This window comes from Tenrec ecaudatus, chromosome 9 (assembly GCF_050624435.1).
Source record: "Tenrec ecaudatus isolate mTenEca1 chromosome 9, mTenEca1.hap1, whole genome shotgun sequence".
Classification (NCBI taxonomy): domain Eukaryota; kingdom Metazoa; phylum Chordata; class Mammalia; order Afrosoricida; family Tenrecidae; genus Tenrec; species Tenrec ecaudatus.
In genome coordinates, this window is record NC_134538.1 from 69,332,158 (window position 1) to 69,354,500 (window position 22,343).

General features: G+C 44.1%; 1 protein-coding gene across 1 annotated transcript in view; it reads right to left on the reverse strand.

The window, feature by feature from the left end:
- Positions 1-22,343, reverse strand: part of STARD3NL (STARD3 N-terminal like) — a 47,490-nt gene that overhangs the window by 3,423 nt on the left and 21,724 nt on the right. Inside the window, exons 2-7 of the mRNA XM_075558186.1 lie at positions 14,569-14,851; positions 11,671-11,748; positions 9,790-9,867; positions 7,537-7,590; positions 7,311-7,428; positions 5,597-5,692 (exon numbers count right to left, since the gene is read on the reverse strand). Coding sequence (XP_075414301.1) covers positions 5,597-5,692; positions 7,311-7,428; positions 7,537-7,590; positions 9,790-9,867; positions 11,671-11,748; positions 14,569-14,793 — 649 coding nt within the window. The 5' untranslated portion in view covers positions 14,794-14,851. The remainder of the gene's footprint in view (positions 1-5,596; positions 5,693-7,310; positions 7,429-7,536; positions 7,591-9,789; positions 9,868-11,670; positions 11,749-14,568; positions 14,852-22,343) is intronic.

Here is a 22,343-nt window from a genome sequence, read left to right on the forward strand (position 1 = left end):
TTTCTTCCACAGAGCAGCTACTGAGTTCCAACTGCTGACCCTGTGGCCCGCAGTCGAATGCGTAACCCCCACATGACAAACTCTCGGGACACTAATACTAGGAGGCTTGAATGCACCACTTATGAAGAAAGAGCTACAGAGACACTTGACCAAGACACAGGAGAACGGAACATTGGCCAACGTGACCCCACAGACACACACACACACACACACACACACACACACACACACAACACACCAGGTACACTGCACATGGTTTTTTCCCATCAGAGACCATGGGTGAGGCCCAAAAGTAAGCCTCAATAAATAGAGCCTTCGGTGTGGATCACAGTGTAAAATTACGAAAAACTCCTTACAGGAATAGAGAGCCTCATCTTTCTTCCACAGAGCAGCTGGTGGTTTCGAACTGCTCACTTTACAGTCAGCAGACCAATGAATAACTTACTAGGCCAGGTGATTTTAAAATCTGGTTCCTTCCAGTTCTTTTAAGAGGCATGTATTACTTTCATAAACTGAGAAGAGAATTTTAAATTAAAAAATATATATTTTAATTTTAAATTCTCATGAGCAAACCAAGATAGTAGTTTAAGGCTGTAACCTGTCCACATTCAAAGAAGTAGCAGTCTGTCTCCACTGTCGCTTTAATCTTACTAATCCCCTTCAAAAGCATGTTGGGTGTTTTGTTGTTGCTTCCTATAAGAATGTTTGCCTGGCTTATAGCCAAGAACAAATTTAGTGTAGGGGAAAGAAAGGCTGAGGGTTTTAAGAAAAGATTATATTCTGTGTCTTAACCTCATAAATTCAACTTAGTTCAGGTTAATTTTTTGGCAAAATACAAGAATAGTTTAAGAATATGGCGGTTGGTGGGAGCGGGGAGGGAGAGGGAGGGAAAAAAGCTGATTCCAGGAACCCAAGCGGAAGGTGAACTTTGAGAATGATGAGGGCAACGAATGTATAAGGGTGCTTTCCTCAATTGATGTATGTACGGATTGTGATAAGAGTTGTATGAGCCCCAAAAAATGATTAAAAAAAAGAATACGGTGGTTGCAAGGCTTTATTCTGCAGACTGTTAGCTGAAGGTAAGTCATGAGACAGACGCTGGTGTGGTTTAACTGCCTTTCCCTCTGAAAGACGCCTGAGGGAGACAGTCACACCAGGGCGTCCTGTCTCCCAGCTCACGCTCCACCACCGGGCATTTGAATCTCATGAGATGATGTGTCTCAGAATGAGCTGAAGTCCTAAATAAGGCTGTCTTTAATGAGAACATAATAACGTGCGCTTTACATAATTGTAAAATGAACATAAGGGTTTCTTGCTACAGCCAAGGGCGGGGTCAATACTCTTCCTGAAAAGCAGTTACCGTATACACTCTAGTATCAGCTGACCCGAATATCAGCCGATGTGCCCAATTTTACCACAAAACTGCATTAAAAATACGCTGGAAAACGCGGCTTATCCATGAGCATATACGGTATAAAGCTGGATAGCACTGACCACAGTAAACGTTGATGCTTGAAAAAGGACAGCCTTCGAAGAAGAAGAGTGTTGTTCTGGCCTGAGCTTGCGCTCATCCACTGGGGACCCAGCTTGATAAGCACAGAGATTCTGCCAGCGTGAGACAGACAGAACTGGGGTGCTAAAGAAAGCTCATTTAACTTGAAATGAGAAGAAATGACTACATCTAGTCTCACTGATGAAAACAGACAAATTCTCTGCTGGGTCAACGAGAGGGACCAGCAGTGGCACCGGTGCCTGCAGTCGGTCCTATCCTGCAGTTAGACCAGCATATGGCTGGCTGAGGCTGGGTGTACGTGTAGTGTGGCCCCAACAGAGTCCACGCCAGGCAAGCCCTCCTGAGGCTGGGAGCCCGGGCTCAGTGACAGTGCGCGAGCACGGCTTTGTCCAAGTATTGACTACTCCGATGCAGCAATACAGACATGGGGAACCCCTGGGGCTCAGGGCTGAAAAAGAAAAGCAAAAATTATAAAGAAAGAAAAACACCTGAGAAGGTTCATTGGCAACCATGAGTGACAGCAGCAGCAACATTTTGGGGAAAAGCTGAAAAGCTAGAGTTACTGCAATCTGTTATCTAACAGTCCCAATTTTCAACCAAAAATCATAAGACACATAAAGAAATCTTAAAATGTGACCTTCTCAGGAAAAAGAAAAACAAAAGAGCAATAGAAACTGTTTCAGTGTCTCTCCAGATTTAGCAGATAACAACTTCACAAAGAAGTTGTTAATATTGTGTAAACAGAGAAAAGGGTGACAAAAAATCTGTGAGATTTCCAAAAGGGAGCTATAAATTACCAAAAAGAAGAGTTTGTTTTTTTTAAAATAAGGAGTTGGGAAAAGTTTAAAAAGTAAAATTCACCGAGGAGCTCGATAAAGTACTGGCTGAGAAAGGAAAGAATTCTGGTATCACCACTCGTACCACTGGTCCTGAAGGGATCATCTGCCCTGGATTCCCTGTGTTTCCGATTCCTCTCTGTACCAGTGTACACCCTCTGGTCTAGTCAGACTTGCAAGGTAGAACTGGGATCATGATAGTGGGGGGGAGGGGGGTTCGTAGGAAGCATTTAGAAACTAGAGGAAAGTTGTATGTTTCATGGTTGCTACATTGCACTCTGACTGGTTTGTCTCCTCCTCGCGACTCTTCCATAATGAGATGTCCAATTGCCTACAGATGGGCTTTGGGTCTCCACTCCGCATTCCCCCTCATTCACAATGTTATGATTTTTTTGTTCTGATGATGCCTGATACCCAATCCCTGCGACACCTCGTGATCGCACCGGCTGGTGTGCTTCTTCCATGTGGGCTTTGTTGCTTCTGAGCTAGATGGCCACTTGTTTGCCTTCAAGCTTTTAAGACCCCAGACACTATATCTTTTGATAGCCGGGCACCATCAGCTTTCTTCGCCACATTTGCTTATTCACATGTTTGTTTTCAGCGATCATATCAGGGAGGTAAGTACCAAATGATATGATTATTTGTTCTTTGATGCCTGATAACTGATCCCTTCAGCACCTCGTGATCACGCAGGCTGTTATGCTTCACCCATGCGGGCTTAGTTGCTTTTGAGCTAGATGGCCGCCTGTTTACCTTCAAGCCTTTAAGACCACAGATGCTATATCTTTTGATAGCCAGTCACCATCAGCTTTCTTCGCCACATTTGCTTATACACCTGCTTTGTCTTCAGCGGTTGTGTTGGGAAGGTGAGCATCAGTTTAATAGAATAAAGTACTCTTGGGTTGAGGGAGTACTTGAGTGGAGGCCCAATGTCCACCTTAGCACTAAACCTATAAATATATGACAGAGATCTCTTTCTCCATCCTCATATATAAATATATTTACATGTACACATGCCTTTATTTAGCCTTCTACCCAACATAGTGTTTAGCTTCAAACCCCAGTAAGATGTAAATGCTTCTGACAACCACTAGGTGGTGGTAAAAATCACAGGCAAGAGGCCACAGAAGAGAAATGGAAAGTTTGCAGAATGCTTGGGGTGGCATTCCTTACTTAATTATGATCCTGCTATTTAGAACTTCTAATTAACAAGACACAGTACTTCTGAGAAATTTTAATAGTCTAAGAAAATTAAGTGGCTATACAAAAGTGTGAACTATGTGATCTTCCATTACAAAATGAAAAGAATGTGCTCTGTGTCTTTCAAAAGAGCTGAATAAAACAAAGCTTCTCATGAGAGAATACAAAGTTTAGTACTTAATTCCAGTTCCTGTTGGCCTAGGAGCAGATTTTCTGCTAAGCCATATCTGTGTGTTATCTGGTTCTGTGTTTGTGTGTTTTAAACATTCAGATCCAACATCAATAGTCCAGAATACCAAGGTATTTGGAGTCCCCCCAATATGCATTTCATACTGCCGGCCTTTGATCAGTTACAAGGCCCTCTCAGCCTAGAATCTGTCTTATTGTATTGTGGTTTAAAATAGTTACTATGCTAACAAACTATGATGTTGCTCAGTGATGGGAACAGAAAATGTCTCAAACTCAGAGAGCGGGGGGAGGGCGGGGGTCACTGACGAGGATGGCCTTCCATGGGGAACCCAAGTTCCGGTCCCAGGCAATCCCACTTACCAGTCAGCAGAGGCCCGTTGCCATGATGCTGAGCATGTCTCAGCAGAGCTTCTAAGCTAAGCAGAACAGGAATCAAAGCCTGGCGATCTCTTTCTGGGAATCAGCCAATAAAAATTCAGGGATCACAGGGATCTAGTTTGTGATCCTCAATGGCTTTGGGCAGAACCAAGCAGTGTTTTGTTCCGTTGTGCGTGCGGTCTCCATAAGGTCTGAGCCGACTAGACGACAGCTGACAACAACAACAGCAATCATGATCTCTAACTCAAGTTTACATTGCAGTGGCAGAACGAGATCAGGCTACTCGAGTGGAGGGGTGGGACAGGCGGATCAAAACCTCCTGAATATATGAGTGGGGACGAGGATTACAGAGTTGGGTCATGTTAGGAGCAGAAAGGCGAGATGTGCACTGAATGGTTTCAGGGCTTCGGATTCTAGCATTTTCAGAAAGTTAAAAACAATGAGGAAGTGGAACAAGTGGGTAAGGGTGGGCACAGGGGCACTTTCTGCCAGGATAAGAATCTCTGGCCTAATCAAATCCTCAATCCTTTACACCACAGATTTTTGAGCAGGGGACTGACAAAATCTGTTTTATATTTTCATAAAGAGTGAAATGCTGCATAGTTTGGTAGTTATTAACATGGACTTGAATATCAGAAGGTGAATTCAAGTCCCCACTCCACCACTTACATGTGTGTGACGTTGGGCAAATGACTCACTTCCGCTTCTCTCTCAAGTCGGATAGTAACACTCTGGCACCGAGCAGTTCTAGAGTTACTGTTGTTGTTGGCTGTCGCCCAGCCCATTCTCACTCACGGGGCTCATATGCATGCAGAACGGAACGGCTCACAGAGCTTTCAAGGGCAGGCCGAGGTGCTTCTGGGAGATTCCAGCCCCAAGCCCTCACATTCAGCGAGTAGTTGAGTCAACAGAGCGCCAAGGATTCCTTCGTAAAGTGGTTGCCACAGCAAACGAGCCAATATTAGTACAGTCCTTCCAACAGTGCTTGACAGTGACTGCAAGCAACGAGGCTGGTGCAGGGCTTTAAACAAGAAAATGCGGAACGGAATGAAGTTGGGGATGACTGAAATGGGGCGATTCAGATTAAGATCAAGGAGGTGTAAATGAAGCAGGGAAGAGGGACAGAGCACGGTGATTGAGGGGTTGTAAGGCATCAAGTCTGTACAGTCAGACCTTTCAGACCTGAGTAGTCCTGGGAGTGAGGTCAGTGAACGGGAAGAAAGGCACGAGGACAGCACCGTGAATTCCCCTTTGTCTGCCTGTCTTCTGAGAAGCAGCTCACACGCAGCACAATGCCCATGCACTTACTGCACGCATTTCACACCACAGCAAGGCACACTCTACTGACTTGCTTCCCTCTCTGTGAGAGTCGGCTAAGTGTGCTGAAAGAGAGTGTCAGAGACGTGGACCGACAGCTGGAGAGACCATGCAGGGCAAGTTCTTGAATAATCAACACAAACACAAACGATAAATATTTTACCTGCGTCCGACTCAGGAGGAGAATAAAACTGACCGTCAGAGAGAGCACCAGGTATAAGGGCTGCCCTCTCGGAGGCGTCTTGAACCATCAGGAGTCCTACAAGGAAAGGAATTCAGCTGCCGGGAATGACGTTATGATTCAGGTAACTTCTCACAATGGCGTTGCCAATACATCAATAAAGATGCTTTGCTCAAAGTACGTTTGAGACCTTTCAGCCATTCTACCAATGGAACTGGTTTTTGCTTTGTTTTTTCATTTACAAAAGATAGATACTTACTAGTCAACTGCTTTATGTCCCCGAGGGCAATCTTGGTCATAGTATTTATAGCAGCCTTCCCTTGGGAACACACTTACCTCCTAACGGTCATCAGCAGTCATGAAACCAACCCCCCCCAAAAGAAACCAACCAACAACCCAGGCGGCCTGCACAATAGACTGTCCATATTTGGCAAGAGAAAGGTTGGAGATGAAGTGCAACCAAGGGATGGCCTTTTTCTAAATATGAGCGCACTTCGAAAAATTCATGGAAAATGGAATTCAAACACAGGGGAATTTTTCCACGTATTTTTGGGAAGCCCCTCTGGATAGAGAAAGTATTTAAAATGATGAAGGAACTTTTACGAAGTGAAAGTTCTCCACAGAGCACAAGCTAGAGGACACTATCTGATGAATATTTTCTAAACACTTAATCTGCTTTTGAATTTTAACTTTCTCCTTAACAGATTTCTTCTCTTTGGGATTCACCGCAAGGAAATTACTTGCTAGGAGATGTCCCCTCCAGTTTGTACGGCTTTTATCTTCAAGCTTAACTTTCTCTAAGACGGAAGTGTTCCAGTTTTGTTTTCCTCTCAGGCATGGGAGAGTGAGCCAATGACTGATCCGAGCATAAACACAGCACATCTTGAAACTCTAGGGTCTCTGATTTGATCTCTATGGAGCCTCCAGTGGGTGGGTGGGTGGGCTCGGGTGGCTTCCACAAGGATCTCATATGAAGAAGAAAGCAGCCCAATTTAATAAACCACTCTGCCTTCCTCGGATACCCAGAGCCACATGAGATCTGCAGGGCTTTGCCAGGGCTCACGATGATGACACCATGCGATCTCTCGAACCACCACACAGCGAGCGCGGCGGGAGCTTGAGCGGGTTAAGCATGTCTCTGCCTGGCTGCCATCCTCCTCCTCGGGACTCCACAGCCATCCTTGGTTTGGAAACAGCCCCAGCGGGAGGGTGGGCGCTCCACATGCATCTCATTCAAAGCACCTCTCTCACCTTCTCCTGCTCTCTCTGCAGCAATGTGAGGCTCTGAGCAGCTGCTGCCTTTCACTGAGAATTCCTGCCTCAGCTCCTCCCAAACTGCTTTCAATTTCCCTGCCCCTGAACGATGCAGTCTGACTCTGTGCAGGGAGTACTTGGCGTCCGAGCTGGTCTACGGAGGACGGGGTGCTCTTTGTACTGCTGTCCCTGGAATCCCCTGCACCCACCTTCACACTATCCCTGGGCCAACCGTTGGCGCGAGGAGCCACATGCTCTCCCTCTCCTTGTATCCAATCCTTCTGATTTCTGCTGTAGCCACTCCAGAATGGAGGTGGAGATGGAGAAGGGGCAGGGGGTGGGGTGGCCAAGTCCCACCCACCCGCAGCTCCACGCAAACCAAGGCGTCCTCGCAGCCAAGTGCCCAGTCAGTAGCAGGAAGCTGATTCTGCGAGAAACTTACTGTTTACTTCTTCGGCTTCTTGAGGTAACACTTTGAAATCCAGGAACCAGGTCTCGATCCAGGCGAGGATGAATGAAATGATGGGCAGCACGTAGCCAAAAGCTCCCTGGGAGAAAAGCTGGCCGAACAAATCCCGCCAGGAGAGGGAAACGCAGTTACTATGAGCTCACACGGGGCGGCAAGGCTTGGTCACTGCAGAGGAACTAGAGAAACTGCTAGGCCATACCTTTGAGAGGATGACTTTCGCTAATAAAAAGGCACTGGCCACTGCAGTCGTCAACTGAAAGACATAAAAAAAACAGCACCTCCTGCTTAGACCTCGCGTAACTGTGAAGTTCCCTCCCATGGGAACTGTCACTCACCTGAGCCTCAAGAGGGAGGGAAACTGAAAAAGCCTGGCTTGGTCCCACATCCTGGCACCTTTGCCCACCCCTCTACCTCTATCCACTAAAGCCCAGACCGGGGCAAAGCGGGCTTCTATGTGGCACCCAGTTTCTCACTGGCAGCTTACAGGTTTCCCTTCTCCCACTTTTTAGGAGGCTGATGTGTTGGGGGGCTTGGTGGCATAGTGGGTTATGTGTTGGGCTGCTAACTACAAGGTCAGTATTTCAAAAGCAGCCCCGTGAGAAAAAGCAGCTTCCTACTCCTCTATAGATGTATAGGAACAGAAATCCACGAGGACACTTCTGCCCTGCTCCAGAGGCTCGCTCTGAGTCAGAATTGAAGTGAAGGCACAGTAAGTTTGGATGTGTTGGGAAAATAAGCTTTGCCCATCAGAAGGTACAAATCCCAATCCACCGCCACCACGTTAAAGGACCAGTGAGATCCACTGGCAGGGGCTGTGATGCCCAGAGGGAATCCCGGAGGACCAGGGCTTGACACGCCATCGTGGAGCCAACAGTTTGAGTAGGGTAAAGCCTGAACCAAATGAATGCCACCAGCAGCAGGTGAGGAGGCTGTTGGCATTCGACGGACAGAAGGGAGCTCTTGGAGCTTTGGTACAGCTCTTGGAGCTTTGGTACAGATTAAGCAAACAGGGCAAACACTGCGGTGCTTGGTACAGATGGGTTTTTTACATGAGGACACAGACTAATTTACAGGTAGACACTAATTGCTCTTTAGGGGCCAGCCGATTTCTCCTTCTGCTGTCTGGCCTCTCTCTGCCAGCAGTCTTAAAAACAAGTCTCAGCAACAATAGAGAGGATTTGTCCAATCTGATCTGTCCCTTCTAATAATGTGAAAACAGATGGTCAAAGAATATCTTCAACCTCTCATAGAGTAGGTCTAGATAAGCCACTTCTCTGAGATACATGGGACAGACGGTCCGACAAACACTAATTAATACGTATCATGGAGACTCTGGAACAAATGGGGAATGTGGCTAAAAGAAAATTCAGAAGGGAGAGTCACTATAATTATTGTGACATGGACAACAGTCTTCAGAAAGGGGAGTCAAATCTGGCCAAGGCTGGTCCACCTGAACCTGTGAGTGTGGGTTTCCTCCCAGGCCTGCCAGTCTGTGGATGATGGAAGGAGTTGGCCCAGGCAGACAGGACCCAGATGAAATCCACCCCAGGATGGAGGCACACGCTCCCCGGTCAAGATGGTCCAGCCCTGAATGGGCCCCTACACATTCTGGGGGCCATACACCCTCGTCACTGGGCAGCAGGTAACTCTAGGGCATCAGTTCTCAACCTCTGGCTCGTGACTCCTTTGGGAGTCAAAGGACCCTTTCACAGGCTTCGCCCGATTCATAACAGTAGCAAGATTACAGTGATGAAGTAGCAACAAAAATAATTTTATGGTTGGGGGTCCCCACCACATGAGGAACGGTATGAAAGGGTTCCGGCATTAGGCAGGTTGAGAACCACTGCTCCAGAGCAATTGTCCCTGGACTGATGAGCTCGGCACGACTCCCCGTAGCCCCGCCTTATGTGAGTTCGCAAAAAGGTGAGTGTGCAGATATCTGGGGAAATGGCAAAAAATAAAAATAAATAACAGGGAGAAGAGCTGCCAATTCTTCTTTCAACCAGTGTTTATTAAGCTTACCCTTTAAGACGGAAAGAAGGAACACTGCTGGTGAGGGTTAGGAGTGGATTGGAAACACGTTATCAAATGAGTCCAAGTCAGGAACAAAACACAACAAAACATGCAGCAGTGTGATGCGAACAAGAAAACTGCCAAATATTGCGGAAGCCCTGGTAACTGATCTCATCTCGTATGCACAAAAAGGAGTCAGGAGTTCCTGGCCAATGATTACTCTTGGGCCTCTGGGATTTCTCATTTGCTTCAGTATCCATAGAGATGAATCTAGTTACATCGGAAAGAGGCCCTGCAGGCTTCAACTGACTGAAAATGGGGAGGAGCAAAATCACATAAAATGGCAGAATTGAACCCCACTTCCAACAGCCTCTTAGCCCAGCTGGGCGCCATGTGAGCAGGTGCTGGCCACGCCCCTGCGAATTCCCCGACTACTCACCGCGATTGCCCACCAATGGCGCAGTCTGCACACAGCATAGGCAAGAATTAACACTTTAAATCGAAAAACTGCCAACAGCTAGTTTGAAAGAGAGAGACACATTTAAAATAATATGTCAAAAATAAAGAATTTTAGTTTTGTTAAAGGAAGAAAACAACAGGTCAATATTAGAGGCAGGGAAGTCTGCCTCTCAAACTTCACCATACCCCGACCTAAGTAAAGCTTTTGAATTAATTTCCCATCATCAAAGAATCTGCCCTTAAATGATTCCTGCTTTCTTCCTATTTGAGCCCACACGTGTGTCTGCTGGGGTTATGAGACAGGAGAGTCTGCTGACAGTTGAAATTCTCAGTCCAGGTAGAAACACTGCTTCGAAGGAGGTACCAGCTCCCCACGCTCGGGGTTAATGGTACCTTGGGGAAAGGGCAGCCTCTCTCAGTAGCCAGCATCACACTGAAGCTCTGTAAGTGCACCCCGTCCCACACGACCCCTCATCCCAACAATCCTGTGAGTCCACTGTTATCACTAATCCCAAACTACAGGAGGGGAAACCCAAGGAGAGGGAAGGGAAATCCTTAGTCATGTCGCCAGGAGATGAACCCGGCCGCTTGCCTCCAAAGGGCGGGGCTCTCAAAGCCATGGCAAAGCTGTCTTCGCAACTCTCATTCAGGAAAGGAATGGACACAAAGTGTGACTGATTTTAGTGGGAAAGCCACTAGTTGGCAGGGAGCTATCAGGACAGGGATGGGTCCTTACTAATCAAAACTACCGAAAGGCTGAAGAAGCTGTCAAACCCGCCAGACCTTGGCGCTTTGGTTGGTGGATTAACCAGGCTTCCTAGGAGTCCCGACTCAAGCCATTCCCAGACAAAACTAACGAGGGCAAACACTGAACCAAACCAATACAAAACCCAATTTCCTCTTTACATGTTAACAGTTTTAGGGGAAAGTATCAGTGGGACCTCAGCATGCCCTGCTCCCCACATACATGATTGAGGGTTGGGCAAGAAACTCATTTTGGGAAAAGTGAGGGGATTACACTCTATCAGTCATTTTCTAAATATTCTGCTGTAACCAATTTTTTCAACAAAATCCCAAGGGGAAGCCCAATAGACTAAACTGAAAAGGTGAATAATAACTCAGACTAAAGGCGGTCCTAGCCTGACCTGTGTACACATCTCCAGGCATCTTCTGTAAATAAAGTAGTGAAAATAGATCTGGGGGGCGGGGGGTGTCACTGTGAATTCTATCTATGCTGTGTCTAATACAATGTTAAAGTCGCACTTATACTATCAACTATAAAGCTCTATCTCCATGTTACAGTGTGTCGTCGAAGAAGAACACACACACATGTTTAGATAAAATTAATACCTCGTCTAGAGAGAAATATAAATTCTACATCTGACTCATATTGACCAAGATTACTAATACACAACTTCGCTCAAAAACTTCTACCGCAGCAGAATAAAACATAGTTACTATTAAAAGCACACCTAAATATTAATCTACTTAAGATGCAAAAGGAGCATCATGTTCATCATGAAATTAAATGAAGAGGTGAAATTTCCCTTTGGTCAATAGGTTATGTCAGCGGGTGCACTATGTCAACAATGTGAGATGACAAAGGCGGCTCTTCAAGGACATGGGTGTGGCTTCTTCTGCCTTCCATCATCCTCTATTCATCAATCCTTCTTCCCTGAGATAACCAGACCATTCCTTAAAAAGGAAAGGTGTGCTCAATGGGCCCGTCCCTACCTCAAGGAGAAGGAAACAGCGTTCAAGGGGGACAAAGGAATAGGTCAGCAGCTGAGGTCTATTTAGAGGGAAACTGCCTTTTTCTTTCCCCAGGCCTGAAAGAAACTGTAACACGGAAAATACTTACAAATATATCAAAATATGAAGAGTAGTAGTCATAGTGCACGACTTCCTTCTCCAATGTGTTTTCGATGCCTCCGTTCACCTAGGAAGCGAGTGGAAGGTGAACATCAGGAGAGGTGGCTCACGACGACAATACTAAACCTGCAAGTATGTTGGCTCTGTACTCGTTCACCTGTCATTTTAGAACCCACACACGCTAAACCATGCAACAGCACATGCTGAACAGCATTCCTACTTCTTCATTTTGAATTCATTCGCTCAACAAATAAGTAACTTAAAACAACGTGGCTCATATTTTGGGAAACTTAAGTGTTTTTTTTAAAAAGTCTCTTTCTTTTTCTTGTCAATCTTCCCAAAACTCCAGACTCAGTGTCTTTGAGTCAATGCTGACTCTCAGTGGCCCTACAGGACAGAGTGGAACTCTCCCCGTGGGGTTCTGAAAATGAAAGTCTTGATGAGGAAAAAGCCTCATCTTTCTCCTTTGGAGAACCTGGTGGTTTTGAACTACTGACTCTGAAGTCAGAATAACAACTCCTAGCCACTACATCACCAGGGCTCCTTTATTCCACCACAGGAAGAAGACCATTTATACTTTACCCAGAGCCTCCCTAACTTTTTATCACATATTTGAGGTTTTGGAAGGCCAACGGGCCCCTATTCTCTTAGCAAACATCAATGACAGCAGTTACTGTGGTGTAGGAGGGGTAAACAGTGTCTCTCTATTGTACGATACGCTTTAATATACGCCATTGGATGTCAATAAAACTGTTTAAAAGTTTTTAAAAAAAGTTTAAAATTTAAATTTTAAGTTTATTTTATTCACGCATGGCATTTGTAAACTTTGCAGTCTTCTTAACTTACTTTTTGTCAATGAAAGTCACAGTCAGTGAGGGAAATAAAAGGTAATATAAACATTCTTTCATCCCCCAATTGATCCATCAAAATGAGTTTTAAACAATAAAGTTTTAAGACCTACATATTATAGAAAACTTTTAAAAATTGAGGGAGGGTGGAGGAAAGAGGAGCTGATACATAGGGCTCAAGTAGAAAGAGAATGTTTTGGAAATGTTGATGACAACATATATACAAGTGAATGATGGATTAGTATGGGAACACCCCCCCCCCAATAAAATGGTTGATAAAGAAATTTTTAAAAATTGAGTAAAGGATCCAAGCTGGACCCAAACATATAAACATCCAGACTCATGGCCATTGAGTCAACTTTGACTCATAGCTTCCCTGCAGGACCGAGTAGAACTGCCCCCGTGGGTTTCAGAGACTAGCACTCTATAGGAGTAGAAAGCCTGGCCTTTCTCCTGTAGTGGCTTTGATTTGATGAACTTGAGGTTTGCAGCCCAAATATATATATATTTTGAGAGAGAGAGACATATCATGAGGCTAAGTTAACAGAAGAAAAATTTGTAAACAGAAAGATGACAGTAAATTCATCTTGTAATGCCGGAACAAATCTTATTTTCTAAAACACAGACCCAGACCCACTGTTCCTGGTTACTTGCTCACTAGGTGCTTCCTCTTATTTGTGGGAGCATTCACTTGCATTACATGTTTGCTGCACTGACTATTGCCATGCAGGTGCTTTGAGCCTCGGCCAAAAAACCTTCTTAACAAATAAAACGTGGTGCTACACAATCTTGGTTGAAATCTCAGTTCAGCCACTAATGATGGGAATTTAAACAGGTCATTATGAACCATAATTCCTTAGCTGCAAAACAAAGCGACCGGCTGCTTAATCATTTCACGGGCTCTCTAGAATTAAAATTCTATTGTTTGATGATCACTAAAGTTCTATTATGTTCTTCATATATTTTTCCACGCATTTTGGGGGTGGTCAGAGGGAATCTGTGTTTTGTAATGAATTGGTTTGATGGGCTGGTAATCAAGTCAAATAAAACAGCCTTTTCAAACAGAATAGAGGCTTCCGTTTCCTTTTATCTTTATGGAAAATAATGAGATGAATATTATCCAATTGTATAAGCCCTCTGTAATATCGCCTACTAATCCTTCATTGTAAGGGAGAACTTATCTAAATTAAATGTTAAAGAGGAGAAAATTTATTTTCATGACATTTGCATTACTTGATCTAAATATAGAGACTCAGAGTCTGCTTTCAAAATGAATTTTGTTCCTCCATCAGGATTCATGATGAAACCAATTCGATGACTCTAATTATTAAAGTCTGGTCCAGAATTGACATTACGGCTGTGACTCAGAATATTAACTGGAATTTCAGATTAAGAGGTTGACATTTGCGGCTCAAAGGCAGTAACATTAATTGTCAATTACAGCTTCATAATTTCTCTAACACATTTCCTATAAATCACATTGCATTGTGCTTGGCCAGGGGTACCTTCTAAATAGCAAACAATATTCCTATTGGCACACACTGTGGGCTTGATGCTGGGCTTCTTACCACAGGAGAGGCTGGTTCAGACCCTATCAGACTAAGATGAGGATCCCTCCCTACTCGAAGAGGTCTACTAAAAACCCCACGGAGGTTTGCGACGAGTCAGAGTTGACTCAATGGCAGTGGGCCTGGCTTAGTTCTGGAATACTATCACTACCTAGATATTAGCAAATATTTCCTGATAGTATTATTAAGGAATGAAGGTGAAAGAAGTAGGCTTTGAAGAAGCGCTAGATTCTTGTGACAGAAGATGACTTCAAATGTCTAAATCTCAAAGGGAGCTTGAATTAAATGAGGTTTGTTTTCAGCAATGCTATTAAGGAACAAGAAAGACTCAATCGGCTGGAAACAGTCCAAATGTTGCCTCACTCGGAAAAAGGTGTAACTCACTAAATGAGATAGAAACAATAAAAAAAGAAGAGGATCATTTCTCTCTAGAAACATTACTATAAAATCATGGGGTAAAAAAACACTTACATTTAACTCTATTATCCACAGTAACGTTACAAATAAGAGGTCGAAAGTGACAAACAAACAGAAAGTCCTCCTAACGTCGGATATGCCCTTCTTCTCCCTTCCTTCGTAGGATTCGATCCTGGCCATGAGCTGAGTGGGGTTGATGGAATGGACGTCCCGTAGAGAAGCCTGAGAGCTCTGGCTCCCACTGAGAGCGTTGTCCATTTCGTCTCGTAGGTGGTTCATCCTGAAGGAGGGTTCACGGAGACTTGGCCTGACTTCACCATCCCTAGAGAGAAGAGACCTTGGGGAAAAAGAAACAAACAAACAAACAAACAAACAGAGGCATTAAGGTAAACTAGAGGTCAATTAAGGAGATTGCACAGGAAAGGTGTACATCGGGGTTGTATCCCTTTATCATCTTACTCAATCTGTAAAGTAGAAAATAGTCTAAGAACCCTGGCTCTCTGAAGAGAAGGTGGCACTGGGGTAGGAGAAGGTGCATTAAGTACCTGCAATATGCAGGTGGTGTAATCCTGAGGTGGGTCCATATGAAGACCCCAATGGGCCTTCAGTGTGGATTTGAACCCGGTGAAAAGAAAACAAACACCTCACAAGTGGGCCAGGAGTCAACATCAGGGATAAGTGAAAGACTGTTTCACCAATGTTATTTTACTTGGATCCACAATCAATGAATTAATCAATAAGTCAAAAGGATTGCATTGGGCAACTCTGCTGCAAAAGTCTTAAGGAGCAAAGATATCTCTTTGAGGACTAAGATGCATGCGTCCCAAGCCAAGGTGTTTGCAATCACTTCAGACGCATGCGGAAGTCGAACAATGAATGCGAAAGACAGGCGAACAGCAGGTGCATCTGGATTCTAGTTTTGGCAGAGCTGGCTGAGAGTACTCTCAACTGCCAGATGAACAAATAAACCTGTCTTGGAGCAAGAACAGCCAGATTGCTTCTTAGAAATGAGGCTGGCAAGACGACTTTGTCTCGTGATTTTGGACATGTTATCAGCAGAGAGCAATCCCGGGAAACTAGCGTCATACTTGGTAAACGAGAGGCCCACTAAAAGAGAGGAAGTCCCTCAACGGGAGGGCCCGACACGGTGGGGGGCTGCAACCACGGACTCCGGCACCACAACCAGGGTGAGCGGGGAGCCAGCCCGGCCGGGTTTCGCTCTGCTGTACACAGGCTGCTCTGAGTGGGAGCAGACGCCGTGACGTGGCTGAAACGGACATGACTGAAGGAGAGCTTGACAAGGCCATGCCAAACCTGCTGACTACAGAAAGGTGTGGGTCCCGGCACCTTTCACAGCAACAGTCAACAAACCAGTCAGAAGAGCTGAGACTAATTCTACTCAATCGATCCCGCATTATTGAGAAGAAAGGAAGACTCCCAAGGTCATTTTCTGAAGCAGGAATAACTCTGACCAAAGCCATAAAGAGTAACCGCTAGAAAGGAAAATTATACACCCGAATCCTTGTGAAAATAGTGGGAAAATGTCTCATCTTGCATGTAGCCGGGGGAGGTCAGACATTGCTCCCACGCTGAAATAAGTGGGGAAGAAGTAGCTCCTGAAAATAGGAAGGGCATGGCCGAGGAGGGGGGTGGGGTGCGGGGGGATTGGGGAGTTCACAGCAATGAAAATGGGAAGAAAATGTGCTGAAATTGATTGTGGTGATGGATGCACAAGTCTTCTTATAGGATTGAATGATTACGCTACATTTGAAGCATATGCCAGTAAAACTATTTTTTAAATTCACCCAAAGAATAAAAGGCAAATCCATAAACCACTTTTAAAAAAAAGTGATGATGGCATATTAAACAAGGGACTAATCTCTAAAATTCCCACTCCAACACCTCAAGAAGCAAACAGACAGCTAATTCAATTAAAAGTGGATGACTCGTGAATAGACACGTCACCAAAGAAGCTACTCAAGTGGCCAACAGGCACAAGAAACGCTTGCGACCATTAGTCACTCTCTCACTGCCACCACATCAGTTCTGACTGAAAGTGATCTGTCCCTGTGGGCTTCTGAAACCGTTACCTGTTCTGGGAGTAGAAAGCCTGTCTGCCTCCCATCGAGCAATCGGTAGTTTCAAACTGTGGTCTCGTGGATTGCAGCCCAACTCTTTAACTATGATGCTGCCAAATGCAAACCAAAACCATGGAACACCATCTCCCCCAGCATTAATAGTAAAGTTTTGAAAAGCAGAAAACAACAAATGATGGTGAAAAGGAATCCCAGGCTCGCTCCAGTGTATCTCTCCCAAGCGCCCAGGGAACGGTCTGTCTCTCTGCCACTTAGGACACCACACTGTACTATAATTATCCATCTACTTGTCTGCTTGTCCCACTGGCTAGGCCACTCCTGCAGGGCCGCGTGGAGAATGCTATGGCGCTTGCTTTAAAAGTAGGAAACTGAAATACTAGAAGACCCAGCAATCAAGCTATCCAGTATGTATCTTAGAGACACGGGAGCCACGCCACAGACAGATGTATGCGCACCCATGTTCATCACAGCACGAGCCACAACAGCAAAAAGACGGTAGGAACCGAAGAAAACCCTCAGTGGCTAAAGGAATAAACAGTCAAATACCCCAAACCATGAACGAAGCTGGAGAATATTATGCTGGGTTAAGTTAGACACAAGAAAATAAATATTATATGCAGGCCGCGACTGCAAACAGTCAAGAAAAGGTGGACTCGCAAGAGGAAAGAGTAGTTACCAGGGTAAGACGGGAGGGCACATCGCTACCTAGAGGGTGGACACGTTAAAACTTGCACGAATGGGAACGAGGCAGTGACAAATGATCAAGAGAAATGAAGGCATTAGGAGCAGTACAAGGGTGAAAGGCTAGATGAGCAAATACTATTACATAGCCAGTCTCTCCACTACAAATTCTATGAATGGATACGTGGACAGGTACTCAAGCTCAACAGGTATAGGAAGGAGAAGCGTAGATAGATATTTGACAGAGGATATTTCTGCACAGGTATCTACCTACACTGCAACTATACCCAGGACTGTGGTAGCATACAGAGGGCGGAGTTCTGTAAACGTCTCAGCTGCAGCCAAATGAGTTGCTGGACTGAAGGATAAGTCACGAGGCCCGCAGCAGCTCGATGCTGACCAAGTTGATCTCTCGCTCTCTCGCTCTTTCTCTCTCTCATAAGGAGAGATGTTAATGTTTAAAGAAAAGAATAATTTCTGGGTTGGAAAGGGGGAACTGATTACAAGGAGCCACATGTGACCTCTTCCCTGGGAGAGGGACAGCAGAGAAGGGGGGAAGGGAGACCCCGAATAGGGCAAGATATGACAAAATAACGAGGTATAAATTACCAAGGGCATATGAGGGAGGGGGGAAAAGGGAGGGAGGGGGGAAAAAAAAAAAGAGGACCTGATGCAAGGGGCTTAAGTGAAGAGCAAATGCCTTGAGAATGATTGGGACAGGGAATGTATGGGTGTGCTTTATACAATTGATGTATGTATATGTATGGATTGTGGTAAGAGTTGTTGGAGTCCCTAATAAAATGTAAAAGAAGAAAAGAGGAGAAAAAAATGATTAGGGCAAAGACTGTACAGATGTGCTTTATACAATTGATGTATGTATATGTATGAACTGTGAAAAGAATTGTATCAGCCCCAATAATTTGTTAAAAAATAAAAAATAATTTAAAAAAAAAAGAATAATTTCTATGAATTCAGCCTATGTTCTTCTGAATGATTCTGTACACTGTCAATTTCTGCCAGAAGGCTCCTCAGAAATTCTCCCCAGGCCAGGCCATGGGCATCTCCTTCCAAGCTCCAAAGGACAATGGTCTCAGGGGACCCTAAGGTCCACTGGCATAGTGCAGCCTGCAAAGCCAATGGTCTACGTCCTACTTTGGCGAGGACTGATGGCAGTCTCAAAGTGGCCATCTGCAGGACAGCAAAGAACAAAGAAAACCAAAGACATTTGGAAACAAGGTAACTAGATCATTGCGCACCCTCTCATCCTCCTTTCACCGACTCCATTCCTTGGGAATACAAAAGGACAACACAAGTGAAACACGGCATCTAGATATTTTTGGTAAAATATTCAATACGTGACATTTATGCAATGGCGTGTACAATCATGACTGGAAATGAGAGCCATGAAATTTTTTCTCATATGTGCATGTATGTATGCATGGATAACTGTTAATTAGCTAGAATCTTAAGGCACGTAACAATAGTTTCCATTCTAAAGTTATCCAAAATATAGATTATTCTTAGCAGCTCGATGCGCTCTCTCAAGAACAGATGTTAATTTTAAAGAAAGTAATCATTCCTAAGGCCTCTTTCTACACAATGATTCTCTGAATTGAATTGAGCCTATGTTCTTCTGCATGAGTCTGTACACTGTCAATTCCTGCAGGCAGGCTCCCCGGAAACCCACTCCCCAGGCCAGGCCATGTGCATCTCCTCCCAAACTCCCAAAGAATTGTAGATCTGCCCCTCAGGGTACTGCTTACCACTGTACGCTAGAACTATCCATCTACTTGTCTGCCTCCCCCATGTGCTGGTGTACTACTTGCGAGGAGCCATGAATTTGTTTTACACACCTCTGTATCTCTAGGAATTAGCATGCTATAGGGCACACAGCGGGAACAAACAAATGTGAATGGAAAAACATCCTCTCTTGTATTTAGCACACAGATTAGAGCAGAGTAGAATCATAAAAATCAACTCGGAATTGCAAAAAACCACAGCTTCTCATTTCTTAGGAATAGCTTAGATATATATTCCCAAATGTCATTTCGGAAGTACTAAACTATCCAATCCCCAGTTTTGAGACCCTCTCTGGAGTTGGCTTAAATAAAGCTATGCTTCTGTAAAAAGGTGTTAAGTACTGATAAGTTGGACACACGAGAACACAACTCTGAAATCTCGAATTTATTCTAGCCACTGGAAAAACATAGTAGGAAGATGGAAAATTATACAAGAGAGATATACCTGCTTATCATTTCCTGGGCTCTGTGTGAAGAGATGAGTCAGAAGCCGGCATCAGCTGTCATTCAGCCCACCGATTTGGGACTTGCCAGCCTCTGTAACTACTTGAGCCATTTCCTTGAGATAAATGTGTCTCTGTGTATATACACACAAAATATAATCTTCACTGGTTTTGATTCTCTGGGGCCTAAGCCAATGTCACACTATGACTAGAGAGTTGAGTCATCTCAACAGATACATATGGTCCACAAAGACTAAAATATTAATACATTTATATGACCTGACATTTTAAAACACTATGCCACTATGATAAAGTGGCTCCATGACCAGATGCTGGAAAGACAAACAAGCAGGGGGAAAGAACTCAATGTCTTAAAAAGTCCTAACTCAGCTCAGAAGCACAAAGCCCACATGGAAGAAGCACACCAGCCTGTGAGATCACAAGGTGTCGAAGGGATCAGGTATCAGGCATCATCAGAACAAAAAAATCTTACCACAGTGAATGAGGGGTGGTGTGCAGAGTGGAGACCCAAAGCCCATTTGTCAACCACTGGAGATCCCCTTGCAGAGGGGTCTCGGGGAGGAGATGAGCCAGTCAGGGTGTGATGTAGTTCCTAAATGCTCCCCCTCCCTCCCCCACTATCATGATCCCAATCCTACCTTGCAAGTCTGACTAGACCAGATGACATACACTGTTACAGATAGGAACTGGAAACACAGGGAATCCAGGATGGATGATCCCCTCAGGACCAGTTGTGAGAGTGGCGATACTGGGAGGGCATAGGGTGGGTGGGTTGGAAAGGCGGATCCGATTTCAAGAATCTACATGTGACCTCCTCCCTGGGGGACATATGACAGAAAAGTGGGTGAAGGGAGACAGCGGACAGGGCAAGATATGACAAAATAATTTATAAATTATCAAGGGTTCATGAAGGAGGGGGAAATGGCGAGGGAGGGGAAAATGAGGACCTGATGCTAGGGGCTTAAGTGGAGAGCAAATGTTTTGAGAATGATGAAGGCAATGAACGTACAATTGTGCTTTACACAATTGATGTATGTATGGATTGTGATAAGAGTTATATGAGCCCTGAATAAAACTATTTAAAAAAAGGCCCTGACTTACTGGCCCAGTTGAGACTAACAGAGTCCCATAGACCACTGCCCTGAGATACTCGTAAAAATCTTGAGCCATACAATCCCCCGAAGTCACCTGTAAGCTAAATCACAGATTGACTAATCAAAATAAAAAATATCACTTGAATACTGCTTTCCTTTAAAAAATCATCTATTGGGGTGAACCAGTCATACCTAAGAAAGCCTGGCTATTCTACAAGGTGAACACATGTCAAAATCAAACTACTTTTTCAAATGTATTTCAAGTTAAAATATTCTTCTTAATGTTTGCTGAAATGAGGCCACCTATGTTTTTGAAATATCTCAAAGTGGGTTTGTAGATTTTAGATAAGGTGTTCTTGACAGAAGTGTGTTTCGTAGTTCTGTGCAGTTCCTCGTGCTTTGAGGTGTGTCAATTTTACCTCAGAAGGTAAATGGCATGGTGGAAATTTGATACATGTGGCTTTACAAGAGGCTAAAGCATTTGTGCAAACTTCACATGCTTCCTGAGCTGGAGAACAATCACTAATGACTATTACAGGAAGTTAAATAGAATCAAGACCACATAAACTTTCAGCAAACTGATCACTACCATTACTATATTGGTATTTTAAAACAACCTTAGTCTATGCCCCAAGTTAAATATAATATCTAGCAAAATGTTTCTAAAGTCTGGGTTGGGTTTTAAAATACCTACAAATTTACACTGGTGGTTAGAAAGTGGGAAAATACAGTCTAGAGCAGGTATCCTCAAACAACGGCCCGCGGGCCATATGCAGCCCACCAGGTGTTTTGCCCCATGTTTTTTTACTTCAAAATAAAATATGTGCAGTGTGCATAGGAATTTGTTCATAGTTTTTTTTAAAATTATAGTCTGGCCCTTTCAACAGGTCTGAGGGACAGTGAACTGGCCCCATTAAAAAGTTTAAGGACCCCTGGTTTAGAGCAGTGGCTCTCAACCTTCCTGATGCCACGACCCTTTAATGCAGGGCTCCTCATGTGGTGGTGACCCCCAACCACAAAATGATTTTTGTTGCTCCTTCATCACTATAATTTTGCTAATGTTATGAATCATAACGTAAATATTTGATATTTTCATTGTTACAAACGGAACATAAAGCATAATGATTAATCACAGAAATAATAATTATATACTGTGAAATATTTATTTCTAATTACAAATGAAATTTTGCCTTGAAGCATGGTGTAGCATGGGTAATAATAGTCTTAATATAACACTAGTAAACTACCTTGCTACATTTTGCGACAATGTGTAAAAAGCCAACATCAGGGCGAAGGTTGAAATAGCTTCTTTCTCAGTCGGTTGGCAATACCTGCATGTGCATGAATCTGCCTGGAGACGATAGAGGAGTGGTGTCTCAGTTTCTAAGACCACTGGAAATATGTGTTTTCAGATAATCTCAGGTGACCCCTGTGAAATTGTCATTCAACCTCCAAAGGGGTCGCAACCCACAGGTTGAGTGAGACCCGTTGGTCTAGAGAAATGTAGTTTCAAAAAGAACTCATTTCAGAGTGAAAACTTGTAATATACAAAATCAAGCAATTTGTACTACTCCAAATAAAAATAAAATATTTCCTAAATCAAAGCATCAAATTCTGCCAGAAAGATCTGTATTTATTGCATCGAGTGAAAATAAATGAAATTGAAAAGAAAAAAAATTATGTGTGTGCAAGAGA